Raw genomic sequence first — 23389 nt, 5'->3', positions numbered from 1 at the left:
TCAGGTTTCTGGGCTGTCGCTGAGAAACATGGAGTTTGAGCTCCCTCCAAAGATTCTCTATTGGGTTTAGGTCTGGAGACTGGCTAGGCCACGCCAGAACCTTGATATGCTTCTTATAGAGCCACTCCTTGGTTATCCTGGCTGTGTGCTTCGGGTCATTGTCATGTTGGAAGACCAAGCCTCGACCCATCTTCAATCCTCTAACTGAGGGAAGGAGGTTGTTCCCCAAAATCTCGCAATACATGGCCCCGGTCATCCTCTCCTTAATACAGTGCAGTCGCCCTGTCCCATGTGCAGAAAAACACCCCCAAAGCATGATGCTACCACCCCCATGCTTCACAGTAGGGATGGTGTTCTTGGGATGGTACTCATGGTTCTTCTTCCTCCAAACACGGTTAGTGGAATTATGACCAAAAAGTTCTATTTTGGTCTCATCTGACTACATGACTTTCTCCCATGACTCCTCTGGATCATCCAAATGGTCATTGGCAAACTTAAGACGGGCCTTGACATGTGCTGGTTTAAGCAGGGGAACCTTCCGTGCCATGCATGATTTCAAACCATGACGTCTTAGTGTATTACCAACAGTAACCTTGGAAACGGTGGTCCCAGCTCTTTTCAGGTCATTGACCAGCTCCTCCCGTGTAGTTCTGGGCTGATTTCTCACCTTTCTTAGGATCATTGAGACCCCACGAGGTGAGATCTTGCATGGAGCCCCAGTCCGAGGGAGATTGACAGTCATGTTTAGCTTCTTCCATTTTCGAATGATTGCTCCAACAGTGGACCTTTTTTCACAAAGCTGCTTGGCAATTTCCCGTAGCCCTTTCCAGCCTTGTGGAGGTGTACAATTTTGTCTCTAGTGTCTTTGGACAGCTCTTTGGTCTTGGCCATGTTAGTAGTTGGATTCTTACTGATTGTATGGGGTGGACAGGTGTCTTTATGCAGCTAACGACCTCAAACAGGTGCATCTAATTTAGGATAATAAATGGAGTGGAGGTGGACATTTTAAAGGCAGACTAACAGGTCTTTGAGGGTCAGAATTCTAGCTGATAGACAGGTGTTCAAATACTTATTTGCAGCTGTATCATACAAATAAATAGTTAAAAAATCCTATATTGTGATTTCTGGATTTTTTTTTTTAGATTATGTCTCTCACAGTGGACATGCATCTACGATGACAATTTCAGACCCCTCCATGATTTCCAAGTGGGAGAACTTGCAAAATAGCAGGGTGTTCAAATACTTATTTTCCTCACTGTATATAGAATCTCAGAAATCATATGAAAATGGGGTGGAAGGTTTCTTAGGAATAAAATGATTAAGTGGCTAATAGAGGGTCTAATTTACTTATGTAGACAAGAGTATCTGCAGTGCAGTTTATTGTCTATGTAGTTCAGGGCATGAGCAGTATTGTGGCATAAAGGATTGTTGAGTTTGTGTTTGTGTGTGGCACGTCATTGGTAAAGGGTTGCAATTTTATCAGGGCATATGTGTGGAATGGGTATATAAAGAAAAAAAAGAAAATACCTGCAGGTAGCATTCAGTTTAACCTTAAACATTAAGCTAAGGAGTCAGGCAAGTGATTGACACCTATGATTCTTGAGGCAAAGTTGTTCAGAATGATATGATCTATCATATGATATGAATAATGTGTGTCTGTGTGAAACATTTCAGAATGTACAACCATTCACACACATGTAAAATGTGATAGCACAAATGTTCATAACGCTTATAGTGCCAGCTATTTTCCGATCTCCACCAAATTTTGCATGCTTCGTTAAATCGATCGTATGGTCGATCTTGCATATGTGTAATTTCATGATAATAGGACTTTTCGTTTAGGAGTTATTGGTTTTTCCGTAATCTAGGTCACACCCCATGTTTAAATTACCCTGTTATAGACATGCCAAATAAAAGTTAAATAATTTTTTTTATAAGTATTGATCTAGGCTGTCTATAGGTTCTTCCTGTACAAGATTTGTTGCTGTCGCGTAAAAAACCTAGGATTACTTTGGAAATGTAGGTTTTTTCAAATATTTAATGAATGTTTTGTTTTACACCAATGGTCCTTGAGGCAAAGTTGTTCAGAAAGTGGAGATCTATCATATGATTTGTCTAATGTGTGTCTGTGTGACACTCCTTCAAATATTCAACGATTTACATGCATGTAAAATGCGATAGTGCCTCCCAGTGGACTTTTCTTTTTTTTTTACATTTTGCACAGACCTCTAGGACCAAGAGTTAAATATGCCCACCGCGTTTCGTTCCGATTGGCCTTTGCTGACCTAGTCTAAAAGCTACTGAAAGTTGATTGGTCGATGGCGTGTTCTTCGAGATATGCAACTGTCCTCGTAGTTAATGGCACCGTCTTAAAATACTCAGTGTTTTCTTGTTACATCTCAGCCTCACTGCAAACCTAAATTAGCAGCGTGAAATGTACAGCATGACCAGTCTAGTCAGATTCCCAAGCGAATAATTTTTTTAAACCAATTAATTTAAATCTACAGCGTAAAACATATAGCGTAATACATGAACATATTACTCTTATGAGTCAGTTCTTTTGAATCTAAAGCATGAAACGTTCAGTGCGACCAGTGCAGTCAGATTATCAAACAAATGACATTTTAAGCCGGTTCATTTAAATCTAAAGTGTGAAACATACATGGCAACCACTGTAGTCTGATTCCCATTTGAATGACTCTTAAGGTGCTTACACACCAAACGTAAATTTTTGCCGTGATTTCTCGTCACAAAAACCTTTAGAATCAAAACAATGAATTCCTATGAAGCCAATTCACAACTGGAGCGAAAAATTTGCTCGCTGACAAAGCAAGTTTAAAAAAAAAAACATTTTATGGTGAGTGTGTCGATTAGTTTTTTCTTCACCCAGCAATGAAATGCCCTGACCAATGAACTATTGGCTTTGGATGACGTGTAAAGAGCCGCTGTAGTTACCAAACTAGTGCAACTCATGGCGTTAATTTTAACATTAACGCTGAAGTAACTCGAGGAAGAAATCCTGAGCAGTGAGGATATTTCATTTGCATCAAATGCCTTAAAAAATGAAAAACAAAATAAAATAAATAAAATAATAATAATTCTCATATGGGTTCTCTTTTTTTTTTTCTTTTTTCCCAATTTGGAATGCCCAGTTCCCAATTCGCTCTAAGTCCTCGTGGTGGCCTCAATCCGTGTGGCAGAGGACGAATCTCAGTTGCCTCCGCGTCTGAGACCATCAATCCGCACATCTTATCACGTGGCTTGTTGGGCACTTTACCACGGAGACCTTGCACGTGTGAAGGCTTCACGCTATTCTCTGCGGCATCCATGCACAACTAACCACGCGCCCCACCGAGAGCGAGAACCACATTTTAGTGACCACGAGGAGGTTAACCCAACATGACTCGACCCACCCTAGTAACCAGGCTAATTGGTTGCTTAGGAAGGCTAACTGGAGTCACTCCAGTTACCCTTTAATCTCATTCGAATTTGCGACTCCAGGTGTGGTAGCCAGTGTCTTTACTTGCTGAGTTATCCAGGCCCCCTCATATGGGTTCTCTTAACATGTGTATTATATTGCTGCATCACTGCCTTGCATCCTCTTTAAAAAAAACTCTCTAAACTTATGTGAATTGTCTTCATAATGTATTCCATATTGCTGCATTTTTTGCTTTTACATTTAATCGTTCGTGAATTTTTCTGTATCTCATAATGTATATTGTAGAGTATTTGCCTTAATATCACTATATGGATCTTAAGTGTTTTTCTTCACCAAATATTAATAATATTGCTGTGATTTGCAGTGCACTGTGTGCACTTGGTGGTTTCTTCACAAAATATTATAATCGTTATTCCTGTGCTATTGTTCAAAGACATTTATCATGTAAATAAGATACAATCAGTATTGTTCTAATTGACAACATTTGTTTGAACATTATGTGAGTGCATTACATAGTGATATTAAACAAATGTACATAGCACAGATATTTACAGTTTGGGTGGCAGTGGCATATAATCAGTATTGTTCCGATTGATAACATGCTATAACTGTTCAAATAATTTTTAAACTCGATTCTTTCAAATCACCACTCAGACTGTGTCTACATGATAATTCTGTCAGTAAACTTAATTGCAGGTATAATGCAGTAGTTTGTGAAAGTGTCTAGAATGTATTGTTACTCATTCAACAAACCAACAACACACTCATCATCGCAGCTACAGCTTGTAGCGAGATGCATTTTTTTAAATTATCACTAGAGATGTCGCTTGCTTGTCTTTCGTACTATGATTCAATGGTTGTTTATTTTTATTCTTCTCATCCATGATGGGCGAAGGGCCGACCAGCTGAAAGGTCCTTTGCGCCACCTACCATAGGGTTAATGTAAATCCAATAAGAATTTTATTTGTTTATCAGCAAATATTTCTTCCTCAAAACTACAAAAAGAATAATTAATGGAACCATTAAGGTATCTGAAGCAAAATGGTTAAATTCTGTACAATTCCCATCCCTACACCTGTCTCTGCAACAGCCCTAGGATTAGTAAAGCAAAAGAGAGTCCGTAGAGCATCCTGGGCTTTTTTAGCCAATCAGAAAACTTAGCAATCAGAAAGGCTCTCTACCTATGAATCATCTTGTGATTCAGGACTGCTAACATTGGGTTTACTGACATGTCTTTGGAGAGGGAACCATATACTGCCAAAAATGGATCTTAATAATAAGAGGGTTATTTGCTGAACATAATGTGCTTTGAAGAGCCTTTACTTTTAACTCTCTGCAGATTCTGAGGTTGGTATGACAACAGCGAACCATTGCCTGGATGCAGCCAAAGCTTGCAACATCGACGACATGTGCCAGAAACTGCGCACAGATTACGTGTCAACATGCATCAAGCCGTTTACCAAGTCGGGTCTGTGCAATCGCTCAAGGTGCAACAAGGCCTTGCGACGGTTCTTCGACCGAGTTCCCCCAGAATACACCCACAAGCTGCTCTTCTGCCCTTGCAGCGACATGGCCTGCTCGGAGAGACGCCGGCAGACCATCGTGCCCAGCTGCTCTTATGAGGAAGAAGAAAAACCCAGCTGCCTCTCCCAGATGAAAATCTGCAGGGCTGACTATGTTTGCAGGTCAGTTTCTGACGTCCAAGCTTGGACAGCCACATACCATGTGGGTGGCTGGATAAACAACAACTCACCCTTAATGCACTCTCTTCTCTAGGTAAAGAATGTCTTGGCTTTTCTAAAGCTCTGTGGAGATATGTTAGTATTTTGGTATTGCGATTGTTATGAAAAGAGCTTTTCTTCACATTTTCTAGTAATACTGAATTTGGATAACTTTGCAATGGACAGACAAATCTGAAAATGTTCATCAAGTCAGCCCTTCGAAACATACAGTATATTACTTTTTCTTTCTTCTGTGGAACACAAAAAGAGAAATTTTAAAGAATGTACCGGTTGCTCTTTTCTGTGCGGTTACAATGAATACCAACCTGAAATTTCAAGCTTAAAAAATAATGAAGAAGCAACAAAAAAGTATAATAAATGTGGTCAATGCAACTATCCAAATTTATCCTCAGTGTTCCACAGAAGAAAAAAATTCTTATGGTTTTGGAATGACATGAGGTGAATAAATTATAACAAAATTGTAATGTTTGGGTGAACCATTCTTTTAAACAATGACAACCTGAAATGTGTTTAAGAAGCCCAACTGGTAAAATCATCCCTGATAAAATACCTCAGTTCCGCATTAAATATTGAGCAGTGCACATTAAATAAAACAGGCTTCAGTCCTCATTGGGGTGCTTCATCAAGACAATTACTCCCAGCTTACACTAGATAGAGCATTCTGGATCCTCAGATGACAATCAGTATGTCACACATATTGGCGTTCAGTCTCTCACTTGAAATAATGTAGAGAAAACCATCTGTTGATGATTAATTGGTGTTAGAGACAAATAGAAAGAGAACCTATACAGTTCTGCTTTGAAAACAAAAACAAAAAATGATTTGGTTGTATAGTACCTTTTTTTTACTTAAATTGATTAAGTGATTAAGTGACACAGACAATGGCAAGTAAAGTTAATCCAATCAATATGGTATTATCATGAAGATCACTATTTACCAAAGACATTTTCATGTCCGGTGGCATTGAATGCCGGTAATCATCATGATGAAGTATTAGCTCATCAGGAGAGTCGTTTACAGGCGCAGGCGCTCACTGCTGTCTACTTGGCTACTGTCCATACATAATATGTATTACATATATGGTTCTGCTTGTCCTCCAGGTCCCGTTTGGCCCAGTTTCAGTACGACTGCCAGCCAGACGAGCAATCTGCCACCGGATGCAAGCAGGGAAACTATGCAGCATGTCTTATTGCCTACACTGGACTGATAGGCAAGTTCTTTTTACATTTAAATAATATTTAAGTTTTAGACTGCTAAGACTTTAGATACTTAGACTGCAATATTTTTTATAAGGAAACAGAAAACAAGTGCTCTTATGGGGAGTAACTAGAAATGAAAGCATCTTCTGAGGCCACAACCACACTAATATGTTTACCTTTGAAAATCATTTTCCAAACTGCGGTACTAGAGAGCGGTTTCGTAAGTCTCTGTTTTCAGCCGAGGGAAACACAGTTCTGGTTTAGATAAGAGGCATAATTGATTTGTTCACATCAAATGCGTTTTTGCGTCCATTTGCACTGTTTTTCAATAGTTCAAACATGTCATTTTTAAACTAAACTAAAATGTTTACAGATTTTAATGTAAACATGCACTAGATAGACAAATTCGTCCGTTGCAGCATATCTTGCTGTTTTTAGTGTTTCTCCCAGGAATGGCAAATTTTTGGGTGCCGTTTCAAGTTAAAAAGAACTGTGAAAATGCATGCCAAGACAAGGTTCTGCTCATGGTATGGTGCCTATTTATTTATTTTTGCGTTAGGACGTGTTTGGTGTGAACGGTCCTGAAAATGCATTTTCGAATACAAATTTACAATATTAGAGTGGACATGACATGAGAGGGGTTCGCGACAATTTTGGCTTGTGAATGATCTGAACCCTCTGACCCCTTTAAAGCAAACCAAACACAGACAATCTTGAGGGGTGATCTGTATATGGTTCACTTTATGGCTGTGATGCGATTCACTTATATTGCGTTTTGAACGCAAAGCGCACCATGTCCACATTATTTTCAGATTCATGTAATTCCAAATATATTTGCCAGTACAGGTTACCATACAAAGATAATGATGGTACATCATCATCATTAGTGTTAATAATAAAATAATAGTTTTGATTGAAGAAACGTTCCAAAAACAATATTGTTATTTGCAAGTGGACTGAGATCTGTTAACTAAAATAGGCCAAAATTAGATCGGAGTCCTTTTAGGCCCTTATGCAAAGTCAACTGGCCCCTTTTTCACTCAGTTCACATTTTGGTCCACTTAAATGGGTCTGAGGCAGGGTTTTTGCCACAAGGGTGGCATGGGGTGGCAGCTGATAGCCTAAAATAAGCTTTGCCACCCTAACATAAGTATCCAAATGTCCATCCATCCATCCATCCATCCATCTTCAACCGCTTATCCGAAGTCGAGTCACGGGGGCAGCTGCTCCAGCAGGGGGCCCCAAACTTCCCTATCCCGAGCCACATTAACCAACTCTGACTGGGGGACCCCTAGGCGTTCCCAGGCCAGTGTGGAGATGTAATCTCTCCACCTAGTCCTGGGTCTTCCCCGAGGCCTCCTCCCAGCTGGACGTGCCTGAAACACCTCCCTAGGGAGGCGGCCAGGGGGCATTCCTTACCAGATGCCCAAACCACCTTAACTGACTCCTTTCAACGCAAAGGAGCAGCGGCTCTACTCCGAGCTCCTCACGGATGACTGAGCTCCTCACCCTATCTCTAAGGGAGAAGCCCGCCACCCTTCTGAGGAAGCCCATTTCGGCCGCTTGTACTCGCGACCTAGTTCTTTCGGTCATGACCCAACCTTCATGACCATAGGTGAGGGTAGGAACAAAAATTGACCGGTAGATCGAGAGCTTTGCCTTTCGGCTCAGCTCTCTTTTCGTGACAACGGTGCGATAGAGCGAGTGCAATACCGCCCCGCTGCTCCGATTCTCCGGCCAACCTCCCGCTCCATTGTCCCCTCACTCGTGAACAAGACCCCCAGGTACTTGAACTCCTTCACTTGGGGCAAAACCTCATTCCCTACCTGGAGTACGCACTCCATCGGTTTCCTGCTGAGAACCATGGCCTCAGATTTAGAGGTGCTAATCCTCATCCCAGCTGCTTCACACTCGACTGCCAAGCGATCCAGTGAGAGCTGAAGGTCACGGACCGATGATGACATGAAGACAACATCATCTACAAAAAGCAGCGATGAGATCCCCAGCCCACCGAACCGCACACCTTCCCCACCCCGACTACGCCTCGATATCCTGTCCATGAATATCACAAACAGGATTGGTGACAAAGCGCAGCCTTGGCGGAGACCAACCCCCACATGGAATGAACTCGACTTCGTGCCGAGGACCCGGACACAGCTCTCGCTTTGGACGTACAGGGATTGGATCGCCCTAAGAAGGAACCCACCCCGTACTCCCGCAGCACCTCCCACAGTCTCTCCCGGGGGACCCGGTCATACGCCTTCTCCAGATCCACAAAACACATGTAGACCGGATGGGCATACTCCCAGGCCCCCTCCAGGATCCTTGCGAGAGTAAAGATCTGGTCCGTCGTACCACGGCCAGGACGAAAACCGCATTGTTCCTCTTCAATCCGAGGTTCGACAACCCTCCTCTCCAGCACCTTGGAGTAAACTTTACCAGGGAGGCTGAGAGCCTCTCCGGGAACCAGCACCTTATCGTGGTGGAGAGGTTTGTGTGCCCTTATGATCCTGAGGGTTGTGTTGTCTGGAGCCATGTGCTCCTGGTAGGGTCTCCCAAGGCAAAGTGGTCTCAGGTGAGGGGCCAGTCTAAGAATGGTTCACAATGACTCATGGATAAAATGGCAAGAGGAGGAGTTACCCTGCCCGGAGGAAGCCCGGGGCCCCCGTCTGGAGCCAGGCCCAGATGGAGGGCTCGTTGGCGAGCGCCTGGTGGCCGGGCTTGTCACGGAGCCTGGCCGGGCACAGCCCGAAGAAGCGACGTGGAACCCCCCTCTACATTTCTTGGGCCCACCACCCATTGGAGGAACCGCAGGAGTCGGGTGCGCTGCCACATGGGCCTCGACGGACCAGACCCGGGCAGCAAAGGCTTGCTCTGGGGACGTGGAATGTCACCTCACTGGGGGGGAAGGAGCCGGAACTAGTGAGGGAGGTGGAGCGTTACCAGTTGGATCTGGTGGGGCTTACATCGATGCACAGTTTTGGCTCTGGATCCGTACTCCTGGATAGGGGATGGACTCTATTCTTCTCTGGAGTTTCCCAGGGTGTGAGGCGACGGGCAGGTGTGGGGATACTCACGAGTCCCCGGCTGAGCGCCACTACATTGGAGTTTACCCCGGTGGATGAGAGGGTCGCCTCCCTACGCCTACGGGTTGTGGGGGGGAAAACTCTGACTGTTGTCTGTGCATATGCACCGAACAGCAGTTCAGAGTATTCGGCCTTCTTGGAGACCCTGAATGGAGTCCTGAATAGGGCCCCAGTAGGGGACTCCATAGTGATGCTGGGTGACTTCAACGCACACGTGGGAAATGACAGGGACACCTGGAAAGGCGTGATTGGGAGGAACGGCCTTCCTGATCTGAACTCAAGTGGATGTTTGTTATTACAAACTTCTGTGCTAGTCATGTATTATCTATAACAAACACCATGTTTGAACATAAGGATGCTCATAAGTGTACGTGGTACCAGAGCACCCTAGGCCGAAGGTCGACGATCGATTTTGTAATGGTGTTGTCGGATCTGAGGCCATATATTTTGGACACTCGGGTAAAGAGAGGGGCAGAGCTGTCAACCTATCACCATCTGGTGGTGAGTTGGGTCAGGTGTGGGGAAAGACTCTGGAGTCCGGCGGAGCTTTTCAGGCATCCCTGCGGAGGTTGGGGACATTGAACCGGAGTGGGCAATGTTCAAAGCTTCCATTGCCGAAGCCGCGGTGGAAAGCTGCGGCCTCAAGGTTTTAGGTGCCGCAAGGGGTGGTAACCCTCGAACACCATGGTGGACACTGGTGGTCAGGGAAGCCGTCCGACTGAAGAAAGAGGCCTTCCGGGATTTGTTGTCCCGGAGGTCTCCGGAGGCAGTTGCAAGGTACCGACAGGCCTGAAGGGCTGCGGCCTTGGCCGTGAGGGAGGCAAAGCAGTGGGTGTGGGAAAAGTTCAGAGAAGCCATGGAGAAGGACTTTCGGTCCGCACCAAAGTGCTTCTGGAAAACCGTCCGCCACCTTAGGAGGGGGAAACGGGGAACCATTCAAGCTGTATACAGCAAACACTGTTGACCTCAACCGAGGAGGTTATTGGGCGGTGGAAGGAACACTTTGAAGAACTCCTAAATCCCAACACGCCGGAGGATGATGGGGGATCAGATTCTATTTCCCTGGGGGAGGTCACTGAGGTAGTCAAACAACTCCGCAGTGGCAAAGCCCCGGGGATTGATGAGATCTGACCAGAAATGCTGAAAGCTTTGGATGTGGAGGGGGTGTCATGGATGACACGCCTCTTCAACATTGCGTGGAAATCTGGGACAGTGCCTAAGGAGTGGCAGAACGGGGTGGTGGTTCCCCTCTTCAAAAAGGGGGATCAGAGAGTGTGTGCCAACTACAGGGGTATCCAAATGTATTAAATATAAATGTAAGCATATTATAGTTGATGTTGACATCGTGTAGGGGTTTGTTCATGTCAAAATGCCAAAACTTTCACCGGATGCACAAATGACTACAGACCCACAGTGTGATTGCTTACAGCAACGACCAATCCCTTAATTGTTTATAGCAGCGGCCAATCACAGCATCAACAAATCACATACGTACTATTGCCGTGCGTGTACAGTGTTTGGGCTCTCATGGGTTGATGAGCTTATTTCCTCAACAACATGGACAAATATGTGGAAAAAGAGGTAAAAGATTAAGTTATCAGTTGATTCCAAGTATTCACTGAACGATTACTAGATACATCACTGTCAGTTTTGGGTTGAGATGGGTTAGACATATCCTCACCAATTTTTGAGATGTGCATAATCCAGATGAAACATCTCCATTTCTTGAGTAGGAGTTTCTTTTTCATCTTCGAGCATTTTAACTGGCGATTCGGTGCTGAATGTGTTATTTTGAAAGTTATGATAAGTGTTTATAGTGGCTGTTATCGGTGTCATTTATTGTCAGCAGATTTCCGCAGCATGCACACTTTTACATGTCCCCCATTGTGATTGCCTTCTCAGCCTTATTGTTTGTGTGTATATAGTGTTTGTGGTCTTTTTCTCTTTCTCTTCCTCTCTCAGGTGAGCTGATTGGGCACACTAGTGCTCAACTAGTTTCCTCCCAATATAAATTGTTTTATGGCTGGGTTTTTTGATGGGAGACGGTTGTTCATGATCGGTGTCATCTTGTTCACTGGCGCTCAGTGCATATTAACTTTTTTCCGGGTTCTCACTGCTGGTGCCCAAAGTTTGTTGTTGTCGCTGTCTGAACTTCAGAATTGCTGTTTTTTCATTTACAGATCTGTCAAACTCTCATCTCCCTGCATCTGTAATTGCATTTTTTTTGTGTAACACACATCCACTGATGTACAGATGCAATCTTGGTTTATTAAAATAAAAAGTTATGTTTGGGCAAATTAGAAATCCAAAACTTCTAAAAACAAAAATTTACCACAAGACCAATTAGTCATGTTCTTAATCAAAGTGCTGATCTATGTATTAATTTACTGACAAACAAAATCCCAAGACTAATGTAGAAATTAAACTACCATATTATGCACTGAAATCCTGTTAAATTTACAGTAAAAAATCTGGCAGCTGTGGTTGCCAGAAATTCACTGTTAAAAAAAACGGTAACCACATTTCAGTTTTTAGGGGATGTAATTTTGATGCCTATACATTTTACAGTGCATTACCTTTTATATTATTAAATAAAACAAATAAATAAATCTGCGTTTCACATTATAATGTATACCATATGTATCAATGTGGTAATTACAGAAAGCACATGATGACATGAAGTTCATCAATAGTGGTCCTTCAGATGCAATGACCAATAAACATGAAGAGAGACAAACACTAAACACCATCAGGGTAACACATGTGAAATTAAAATGATGCAATTAACATCAACTAAACTACATCAGATATAACACAGAACCAGAAAAGAGTCCAGAGAGTCGAACAAATCCAAAATGGGATCACAGAGGCAAAATCCACAATAAACAGGCACAGGTCAAAAATCCAAAAAGGCAAACAGGAATAAATGTTCAGAATTGCAGATTAGGAAAGAACTGGCAACACATCACACAGAATGACAGAACCACAGGGTTTAAATACACAGATAACGAGCAACAATGAACAGGTGTGAGAGAAAAAGGTGGAGGCAATGTATGATGGGAGTTGCAGTCCAGTGAGGGACTAGTATGCAGGGGATGAGGATCATGTGAACTGGCTAGGAGAAGAGACTGCAGATGATGTGACAGTTTTGACAGATATTACAGAAATGCATCTGCCTATTAACTATGTGCTGACATAATAGTTCATTTAAATGGCTAATGGATCGATCATTACAACTGCCTAAAGCATTTGGTCAAAGGCCATGATCATTTGGTCAGAAAATGTCAACCAGACTGTATTGCAGAAAATCACATAATAGTTTATTTACTTTTATTTCTTTTTTTAATACTTGTACTAAAGAAATGTAATGCAAACAATTAAATTTGCCCAACTAAAAACAGTTACTGTAAAATACAGAAGGAAACTAAAATTAAGAAGTGAATAAAATAAGTTAACCTAAAATTTCTGGTGTTAAAAAATAATCAGATGTTTGCATAAAAAACAATAATATGAAAACTTTAGGAATAGGCCTAAATCTCAACCATTGTGCACAGTGGTATTACTACTGATACCTTCTCTTTTGTCTGACTTAAATACTCAGAGGAAGTACTTAGTACCCATCTGCCTGCAATACATTCCACAGGTAGAAACAAACCATCAACCATCAGAGGCGGATAGTAACACACTACATTTACTCCATTACATTTACTTCAGTAACTTTTAGGGACAATTTTTTACTTTTAGAGTAGATTTACACTAGAAGAGACTGCAGATGATGTGACAGTTTTGATTTTATCTATGATTTTAAAATGCAGAAATGTATTTGCCTATTAATATGCCTAAAGCTTTGGTCAAAGGCCATGATCACTTGTTCAGAAAATGTCAACCACACTAAAAGTTACTGAAGTAAATGTAATGGAGTAAATGTAGTGTGTTACTACCCGCCTCTGATGGTTGCACCCTCACCCAGACAGACATTTTTTGGGAGCCCTGTGGGGAGTTTGTTTCTACCTGTGGAATGTATTGCAGGCAGATGCGTACTTAGTACTTCCTCTGAGCATTTAAGTCAGACAAAAGAGAAGGTATCAGTAGTAATACCATTTTCTGACAATTTTTTACTTTTAGAGTAGATTTAAAAGTGGGTACTTTTTACTCTCACTCAAGTTAATATTTATTAATATTCTTTTTACTTTTACTTCCTTACAATTGGCTGCGTTCCTGTCATTACATTACTGTGTTTAATTTTAATGAATGCATAATTTGTTGAGAGATTATTGAATGGGAATTTTATGACAGTGGAAGTTCACCCAGCTGTGTGCGCTGTCACAGACTGTCACTCAAGTCGAGTCCGTCACAGCTGCAGCATCAAGCTCTTCAAAATGAAACACTTTCTTTGCTCTGCACATTGAAAAAAATAATAGTTTCGTCATGCTATACCATTTTACACCAAGTCAAGCGGATATTTCAAGATTAAAATTGCAGCTCCAATTTAAGGCAGCACGCTGAGATAGTGTTGTGGCTCTAATGATAATACGGCCTTTTCTGTGACATGGTGATGGTCGTTTTCAGGGTGACTCTGTAAATATGGTCTCTTGTGACATCAGTTTTACTCTGCATTTAGGGAGCAATGTTACTGTGCACAGAACTAATGATGTAAATTCTTTTGACACTGAAAACTGTAACTACACAGAACTAACAACATAAAGATATGAAATAGAGAAAGTAGCCATTAATAAAACATGATCTTGCATTGGTTTATATTTCAGCATTATATATAATTTTCACCTTAATAAAGGTTTCCACACCTCTCTTCTTATGGACAAATTCAAACAGCTCTGACAATAGCACTTAAAGGGATAGTTCACCCAAAAATGAACATACTCTCATCATTTACTCACTGTACCTTAAGCCAGATGAGTATGACTTTCTTTCATCTGCTGAACATAAATGAAGGGTTTTAGAAGAATTTTTCAGCTCTTTTGGTCCATACAATGCAAGTGAATGTGTGCCAACATTTTAAAGCTAAAAAACAAAAATCACACAAGTCAGCATAAAAGTAATCCATAAGACACCAGTGGTTAAATCAATATCTTCAGAAGCAATGCGATAGTTATGGATGAGAAACAGATCACTTTCACATTCTTCTTCTAGTGTTTTTGATGATTCAAATTCTTCTCTGCATTTCACCCCCTGCTGGGCAGGGAGAAGAACTTCTAACAAAAAAAAATGTATTGATCTATTTCTCAGCCACAGCTATCATATCACTTCTGAGGATAAAGATTTAACTACTGGAGTCCCTACTTGGCACCCATTCACGTGCATTGTGCTGACCTACAGAGCTGAAATATTCTTCTAAAAGTCATAATTTGTGTTCGGCAGAAGAAAGGAAGTCATACACATCTGGTATGGCATGAGGTTGAGTAAATTATTGAATTTTCATTTTTGCATGAACTAAACCTTTAAAGTGATAGCTCAGCCATAATTTAATATTCTGTCATTTCCCTACCCTCATGTTGTTCCAATACTGTGTGACCCTTTGTATTCTGTGGAACACAAAATACGTTAAGATAGAATGTTACGGTCACCATTCACTTTCAAAATATAGAGAAAAACATTCACTTAAAGTAATAGTGAACAAGGCTAACATTCTGTCTAAAATCTCCTTATTGTGTTGCATGGAAGTAAGAAAGTCATATGAGTTTGGAACAACATGATGTTGAATCAATTCAAATCAATCAAATCAAATCACTTTACTGTCACACTACCATGTACCATGTGCAACAGTAGGTGAAAGTCTTGTGTGCAATTCTGAGCAACATAGCAGTCATGACAGTGATGAGACATATACCAATTACAATAACAACATATATACAAAACACAATTTACATATCAAATGTACACATACTTACACAACACAACACAATATAATATACAATGTACAGTAAACAATACACACAATATAGAATACACATACAATAAAAAATAAAAAATAAGAGTATATCAAATATATATATATATATATATATATATATATATATATATATATATATATATATATATATATATATATGCAGTTGTATTGAGGGGAATATATTTGACAGTCCAGTGTGAGATAATAAGATCTCTTAATTAATAATTTAATTAAGAAGATTAATAAAGTGCAGTGCTGATTGTTGACCGTGAGAGATCAAGTGTTCAAAAGTCTGATTGCTTGGGGGAAGAAGCTGTCATGTAATCGGCTGGTGCGGGTCCTGATGCTGCGATACCGCCTGCCTGATGGTAGCAGTGAGAGCAGCCCATGACTCGGGTGGCTGGAGTGGGAAGCTCACCTCCAATGATGTGGCAGTTCGCACCACCCTTTGCAGGGCTTTGCGGTTGTGGGCGGTGCTATTGCCGTATCAGGATGCTCTCTACAGTGTTGGTGTAGAACCGTGTGAGGATGTGGTGGTTCATTCCAAACTTCCTCAGCCGTCTCAAGAAGAAGAGGTACTGGTGAGCCTTCTTCATAAAGGCCTCAGTGTGGATGGACCATGTGAGTTCCTCAGTGATGTGGACACCAAGGAACATGAAACTGCTGGCTCTCTCCACCGGTGCTCCATTAATGGTGATGGGCTGTGTTCTCTGTCTTTCTTCCTGAAGTCCACTACAAGCTCCTTGGTCTTACTGATGTTGAGGGAGAGGTTATGCTACTAACACCAGCATGTCAGAGTGTGCACCTCCTCTCTGTAGGCTGTTTCATCATTGTCAGTGATCAGACCTACCACCGTTGTATCATCAGCAAACTTAATGATGGTATTGGAGCTATGTGTTGCCACACAGTCATGTGTGTATAGGGAATAAAGGAGTGGGCTGAGAACACAGCCCTGCGGGGCTCCAGTTTTGAGGTTCAGTGATGAGGAGATGTTGCTGCCCATTCTAACCACCTGACATCTGCCTGACAGGAAATCCAGGATCCAGCTGCACAGCAAACTGTTTAAGCCCAGAGCCCGAAGTTTCTCATCAAGCTTGGAGGGCACTATGGTGTTGAATGCTGAGCTGTAGTCTACAAACAGCATTCTCACATATGTGTTCCTTTTTTCCAGGTGGGAGAGAGCAGTGTGTATTGTAGATGCAATGGCATCATCAGTGGAGCGGTTGTTGTGGTAGGCAAACTGCAATTGGTCCAGAGAGGTGGGCAGCACAGAGCAGATGTGATCTCTGATTAGCCTCTCAAAGCAATTGCTGATGATGGGGGTCAGAGCAACAGGACGGCAGTCATTTAAGCAAGTGATTGTGGCTTGCTTCGGTACAGGCACAATGGTTGACGTTTTGAAGCATGTGGGGACTACAGACAGGGAGAGGGATAGGTTGAAAATGTCCGTAAAAACACCAGCCAATTATTTTGCGCACGCTCTGATGATGCGACTAATCAGGTCCGTCTGGACCCACGGCTTTACAGATGTTCACCCGTCAGAAGGATCGGGTTACATCCGCAACAGAGACGGAGAGTGGACCATCATCTGTAGCGTCAGCCGCGAGTGCTCTCTCCACGAGGGCGGTGTTATTGTCCTCGAAACGAGCATAAAATGTATTAAGCTCATGAAGGCGAGAGGCAGCGGTGTTCACAGCGGAGTTTTTATTCCCTTTTTAGTCCGTGATGATGTTAATTCCCTGCCACATACTTCTAGAGTCAGTGGTGTTGATCTGTCCTTCAATTTTGTGCCTGTACTGGCGTTTGGCTGCACTGATAGAGTTATGGAGGGCATAACTGGCTTGTTTATGCTCCTCCGCGTTCCTGGAATTTAAAGCGGAGGTCAGCGCATTAAGTGCCGCGTGAACATCACCGTTAACCCATGGTTTCTGGTTGGGGTAGATCCGTATTGTTTTGGTTGGCACAACGTCCTCTACGCACTTCCTGATGAAACACGTTACGCTATCAGCCTAAGCCTCGATGTCGTCATCAGAGGCGGACCGGAACATCTCCCAGTCCGCATGATCAAAACAGTCTTGTAGCGAAGAGTCTGATTGGTCCGACCAGCACTGGATCGCTCTGAGGGTGGGTGCTTCCCATTTCAGTTTCTGCCTGTAAGCGGGCAGAAGCAGAACTGAAGAGTGGTCTGATTTTCCAAATGGTGGGCAGGGGAGGGATTTGTAGCCATCCCGGAAAGGAGAATAGCAATGGTCCAAAACCTGGTTCCCTCGTGTGTTGAAGCTGATGTGTTGGTGGTATTTTTTGGTGGAATGATGACATAGTTTCCATTAATAATAATAATTCTGTAATACATCTTTTTATTGCGTATTATATAATGGAAGTTAATGGAAGTTAACGGTCATTATGTAATTTGTGAAAGTAACAAGTTACTCACTACTTTAGTACTCTTTTAATTGGATACTTTCTTATTCAATTAATTATATATATATATATATATATATATATATATATATATATATATATATATATATGTTAGCACTTTTACTTCTACTTGAGTAATTATTATTTTTAAATAATTGTACTTTTACTTGAGTACACTTTTTGGCTACTCTACCCACCTCTGGTAACTATGTTAACTTTTCAACAACATGCTGTTAGGTCAATGTGTGCTGCAAAGTGTATCTTTTTCCTGGGCAATAACATAGTTTTTTGCAGCCAAGGCTTTATGGTGTGTCCAATAGCTGGCAATATTTAGGGGTGTGCTAAATAAATTGTAACCAATAAAATGAAAGCCAGTGTATGCAGTGACCCAATGGTTCACTGGTGTCAAGATTTAAGGTTAGGTTAAGTTTAAGGGCAGCCAATGCAGTTTGAGATAAATGACTAATAGGGGTGACTGTTTTATCCAAAATGTGAGAAATGCAAATATGGCTCAGGTGAGAAAAAGTCGCCTGACAGACAACTTAAGAGGATTACTTACCATGCCAACAACTGGCCATAACACGGAATAAATTGTCAGTCATTATACATCCAAAATGGTATATAATCGGATGTAAACGGACCTGTGGATTTTGAGATTCAGGGCCAGTAGATTTCTGAATATGCCAGAAATTCTGCAGTTTATACAGGAGTCTAATGGTCCGGATACAGCTCTTCACATGCTGTGTTATATTATATTACATTATATAATATTTACTACATTATATTATATCCCTTTTAATTAGCTATGCACTTCCATTTCATAAAGTCTTTTTAAAAAGTCACCATCAAAGGTTCAAGAGGTTTAAAACATATTTTATAGGTTTGAATTAAATGAATCCAGTATGCAATATTACAGCAATATCGCATATTGATGATTGTGTTGTGGGAAATCCCAAATGTCTGCATGCTCACACAGGCCTTTTGATATTGCAGGCAGTCCAATCACCCCAAACTATGTGGATAACTCTACATCCAGCGTGGCTCCCTGGTGCTCGTGTTCTTCCAGTGGCAATCCGAGAGATCAGTGCACAGAGTTCCTGGACTATTTCACAGACAACGTTTGTCTCAGTAAGTCAAAGCTGCTCCTGTACATCCTCTCTGTAAGTTGTCATGTCTCTGTCATAAGCATCTGATTGGTGAATGAACAAACTGTGTGTGAAGTCTAGGATGAGACTTCACATTTTATTGTTTTACGTTAGTTATGACTGAACAATCACTTTTGATGAATATCTTGCCCGCTTTGAGCATAGACTGTTTAACATGACATGTTTATTGAGAAATCCATGCAAATGAAGGCCACTGCAGTTGGTAAGGTGGGAAAATATGGCGACATACTGTATTCTAAACAGGAGACTCTGGAATTAATATAATTACTATCAGCAACCTATAAAGCATGTAATTCTTTAAGGTAGAAACTTTAATGTTGGATGTCCTACACAGCAGCACAGTACAGTGCATATTAAGTCTGCTCTTGCTACAGTGTTAATCATACTTGCTCTGTTATACTGTCAGATCAACCCAGCATTCACCAAAATTCAAACATTCAGTTCACCTCTGTCAAATGATAGAAAACTTAAAACATTACCTCATCCATATCTCATGGCTTATGTCTTGAATTTCCTTTTGAGCAGAACCAGGGCAGACTTTTTGAAAAGCATTTTTAGTGTCACATTTTTAAATGATCTGTCTGTGGGTTGAGTAGGGATATTTTAAATCTGATTGAAGTCTCAGTAACAGGGTCATTGTATGCATTTATATGTGTAGAATACAAGTATTGTACTGTATACAAAATGTAGAAATATTCTTCCATTTCCTTTATCTTTCTTTTTTTCCTTCCTTCCTTTGGTTACCTTTTCTTTCATTTAAAGAGCTTTCAAAAATACAAAGCAAATAGTTTTTCTACTTTATTTCAGGAGCCTCAAGCAAACATGAATCTCTTGAGTAATATCCAGTCCCGTCTTGGAATACTGAGCACTCAAAGTCTGTATTCACATCAAGCAAATCGAAACTGGCGAGCTGCTCTTTCAGACCAAAATTCAAATAAGCAACTGATAATAGAACCAGTGGTGAATGGAAATCATGTATTTATTATGCTTCTTTAGCTGAGTCAGAATGTCTTCACTCAGAGCTGTGGACCTCTTGTCTGTTACATGTATAGGGAATGCGTTCCAGACATTTGGGAATGGAATGGACTTCATACCCACTCCCACCCAACTGGCACGGCTAAATTCTGTGACGGACAGAGGGGTATTGCGAAGGACTCCTGTATTTGTTACCATGGATACTAAACAGAATGTTCTCAGCCCAGCCAAACCCACACAGGTGAGGGATAGAGATGGGGAAATGATTGGTTATAGGATTGTGACTACCTTGATTGTAGTGTGGCTCCAAAAAGACTCACACAATAATTTGGCTACAGTAAGATTTAAAGATATGGTTAAAAACAATAGTAATGCCATTGTACTTTATGTATGTGAATTTATAAAAGCAATAAGCCACAATAGGCCATGCATTATAGTAATTTTGCCATCGCAACATCAATATGGTAAAAAATACCCATGTTCCATTGCAGTTCAATATACTGTATTATTACTGTAATGACAATCAGATTAAGCAATTCTTCAACCAAGATAATTAGCCTTAACTGTGGGCTGTCTACTGTTACTAAGCAATGTTGCAAATTAATTATTATTAAATTAACATGAATTCAGAATGTGTTCCAAACCTCAATTTTTTTTCTGTTTCTCAGGAGTTAAAGGTGAGAATTTGGTCTGACTCCACTGCGTCCTTTGACACACACCAGAACTCCGCTCATGTATTTGCTGCAGTGTTGCTGCCTGTCTGCATTTGTGTGTTTCTTAACTTCTTCCTCAGCTACGGTTAGTAAGTGGACTGAATGAAGTTTGTGACATTTATTCTTACTGGCCCATGATTTTGGACCAACTGGAACATTTCTTCAACTGCAGAGCTTGAGAAACCGGCCATAATGGCCTAATTTCTCTGACATTGAATTCATCATGTTATCTCTGTTTCTGTGGATCTGCCTGTGAAACCTATGGAGTACAATTTGCAAGGCACTTTTGTAGAATTGAATGTGTCTATAAAAACACAAAGGCCAGTGGAAAGCGTACCTGTACATATGTACATATCGTCACAAAGTGTCAAAACTCATGAAGAGTTTCAGTGTAAAATCACATTTTTTCGGGCTGGGTTGGGAGGGGAGGAATTCAAAAGACTGAATCCTCTGAGTTTCTTAAGTACAAATTACCTGCTAGCACTCCGCAATGCATTTCTGATGAAATGTGGAGAGAAGACAGGGGAAGCTTTTTCTTTCTTTCATTCTTTTATATTTTCTCATGCATTTGTTCAACCATTTAGTCATCCCCTTGCGCAAAACAGGGATTTAATATCACTCTGTTCAGCTTGACTGAGGAGACGACACAGGCTATTTCTGATCAATAATGGAATATGTCTTTTGGTGAAAGTAAAGAATATATTTCCAAAGCAACACTCCAAATGCAGAATGTGTTTCTGGGACATAAGCTATCCCTGTTTCACTTGACCAAACTTCAGATACTAATTCAAGACTCTGACTACTATTTTGACTACATCACAGCACTTGTATACCAGAACAGTTGGTCTCATTCACTAACCATGCGAACGCATGTATTTGTGTGTAAAACCTACAGTATGTGTGAATAATTTCAACAACATTAGAATGAGAGTAAGAACAAATTTATGTGCATACAACACACCTGTTGTGACCTGTTTGTCGGAAATGTTGTGTGTTTCCTGCACACATAAGTAAGAACACGCAATTATAAGTGAATGCAATCCAGTGTTTTTATGTATAATATGGTATCTCTATGAGGGAATAAATGCAAATATAGGTATGAATATTAATCGAGTTTCATAGGAATGGGGTAAGATGGACATTTGGATATGCAGAGGTCCTGCACCAACCCCCTGGAAAACAAGCCCTTGATATTTCTAAAGGAATGCTGTGAATCTCATTATGGAACATACTTTAGTTCATCATATGCCACTAATAAAAATGCTGGTTCATTTAAAGCCTGTTGTGGTTCCATTGTGACTCAGAAAAGAAAATGTGAACTTACTGGCATACAAATTTGGAAAAGTTTGTCCGGTGAAATTCCACAGGGTGTGTCTTTGTCATAAACATGCTTGGGGCCAAATGTGTGGTGAAACGTTTTGTGGAGGCGGGGGTGTGATGGAGTGCCGACCAAATGCAACAACAGGCCCTCCTGGAGCTGCGGTCGGAACAGGAACAACGGTTCCAGGCCTGATGCAAGCCCAGGTGGAGGGCTGACAGGTGATCTGGAGCTTGCTGCCACAGGGGGTACTCCAGCAGCAACCCCGACCACGCTTGCTGTGCCTCCGATCACGCTGGTGAAAATGGGATCACAGGACGACCACAAAGCCTTCATTTTCGAGCATGCCGTGGGGAGACCCACACGCAATGGGCAGTCCATCTGTTGCCGCTGTTGTCGGGGGAGGCTCAGCTTGCAAAAAAATCAGCTACCTATCAAGATTCTGCTGGAGTACTCGGACCTGAAATGAGCCATCCTGCAGCGGGTTGGCCATAATCCAGAGCAACACCATCAGCGCTTCCGGGCGCTGACATTCGGTGAGTTCGGCTGCCCACGTGCCTTCACCCAACAGCTCCGCAGCACAGATGGAATCATCAACCTGACGGTGCTGGAGCAGTTTGTCGACCGTCTGCCGAAGAGAATGGCGGCGTGGGTCCAGTGCTAGCATCCGGTGTTACTGGAAGAGAACCAATTGACGGTGCATCCAGGAGACAGCAAATCCTTTTCTCTCTCTCCCTCTTCCCCATCCCCATCCCAAACACATACTGTTCCTGTCCCTACCCCCGGCAATGGGGGGTTTCTATTGCTCCAAACCCCTTTGTTTCAGTTAACCCACCCCATCAGGTTGGTAAATCCGGGGCCCCAGGTGTGGAGGTAAGGTCTGGGCCAGTGTGCTGGCACTGCATGGAACCGGGACACATCCAGGATCAATGCCTGGTGATGGATTTGGGGCCATGGGTCCGGGTTCCCGACACATCATAAACCGTCCCCGATCGAGCAGGGACATACCGTATACCAGTGAGTAACCAAGGGGGACTTCAATTCACCAAAGCTTGGTTCAAGGTGAGGCTTTAGGTATAGCCCGCCAGGTGAAGGTGAGGTGTGTGCATGGGAACCATCGCCATATCCCCATGAGGGATTTCCCAGTGGAGCAGATAAGAGACAAGTCTCTCAGGCATGCCTTTGAGAAAGTGAGAATAATTGATGGTCCAAATATTCAGACCCGATTTTGTGCTCTCCTATTCCTGCTTTTCAATTATTAAAGATAGGTTGTATCGAATGACGCAGGACGCTTAATCAAAAGCAGATTCAACCTAGTTGTTAATTCTCATTAAAATCCGATGGTGGGACATTTAGTGCAAGATGTCTCATGGCACCGTCTCATGGCACGTTTTTATTGGCCGGGCATTCAGAGGGATG

General features: G+C 41.9%; 1 protein-coding gene across 1 annotated transcript in view; it reads left to right on the top strand.

Moving 5' to 3' along the window:
* Window positions 1–22953, top strand: part of LOC127660067 (GDNF family receptor alpha-4-like) — a 73231-nt gene extending 50278 nt beyond the window's left edge. The window contains exons 4-8 of the mRNA XM_052150131.1: window positions 4779–5124; window positions 6282–6395; window positions 18796–18926; window positions 20017–20180; window positions 20608–22953. Coding sequence (XP_052006091.1) covers window positions 4779–5124; window positions 6282–6395; window positions 18796–18926; window positions 20017–20180; window positions 20608–20742 — 890 coding nt within the window. The 3' untranslated portion in view covers window positions 20743–22953. The remainder of the gene's footprint in view (window positions 1–4778; window positions 5125–6281; window positions 6396–18795; window positions 18927–20016; window positions 20181–20607) is intronic.
* The last annotated feature ends 436 nt before the right edge of the window (window positions 22954–23389 follow it).

The sequence above is a fragment of the Xyrauchen texanus genome, chromosome 19 (genome assembly GCF_025860055.1).
Source record: "Xyrauchen texanus isolate HMW12.3.18 chromosome 19, RBS_HiC_50CHRs, whole genome shotgun sequence".
Classification (NCBI taxonomy): domain Eukaryota; kingdom Metazoa; phylum Chordata; class Actinopteri; order Cypriniformes; family Catostomidae; genus Xyrauchen; species Xyrauchen texanus.
The sequence above is the reverse complement of the archived record's forward strand: the minus strand, read 5'-3'. Positions and strand labels throughout refer to the sequence as shown.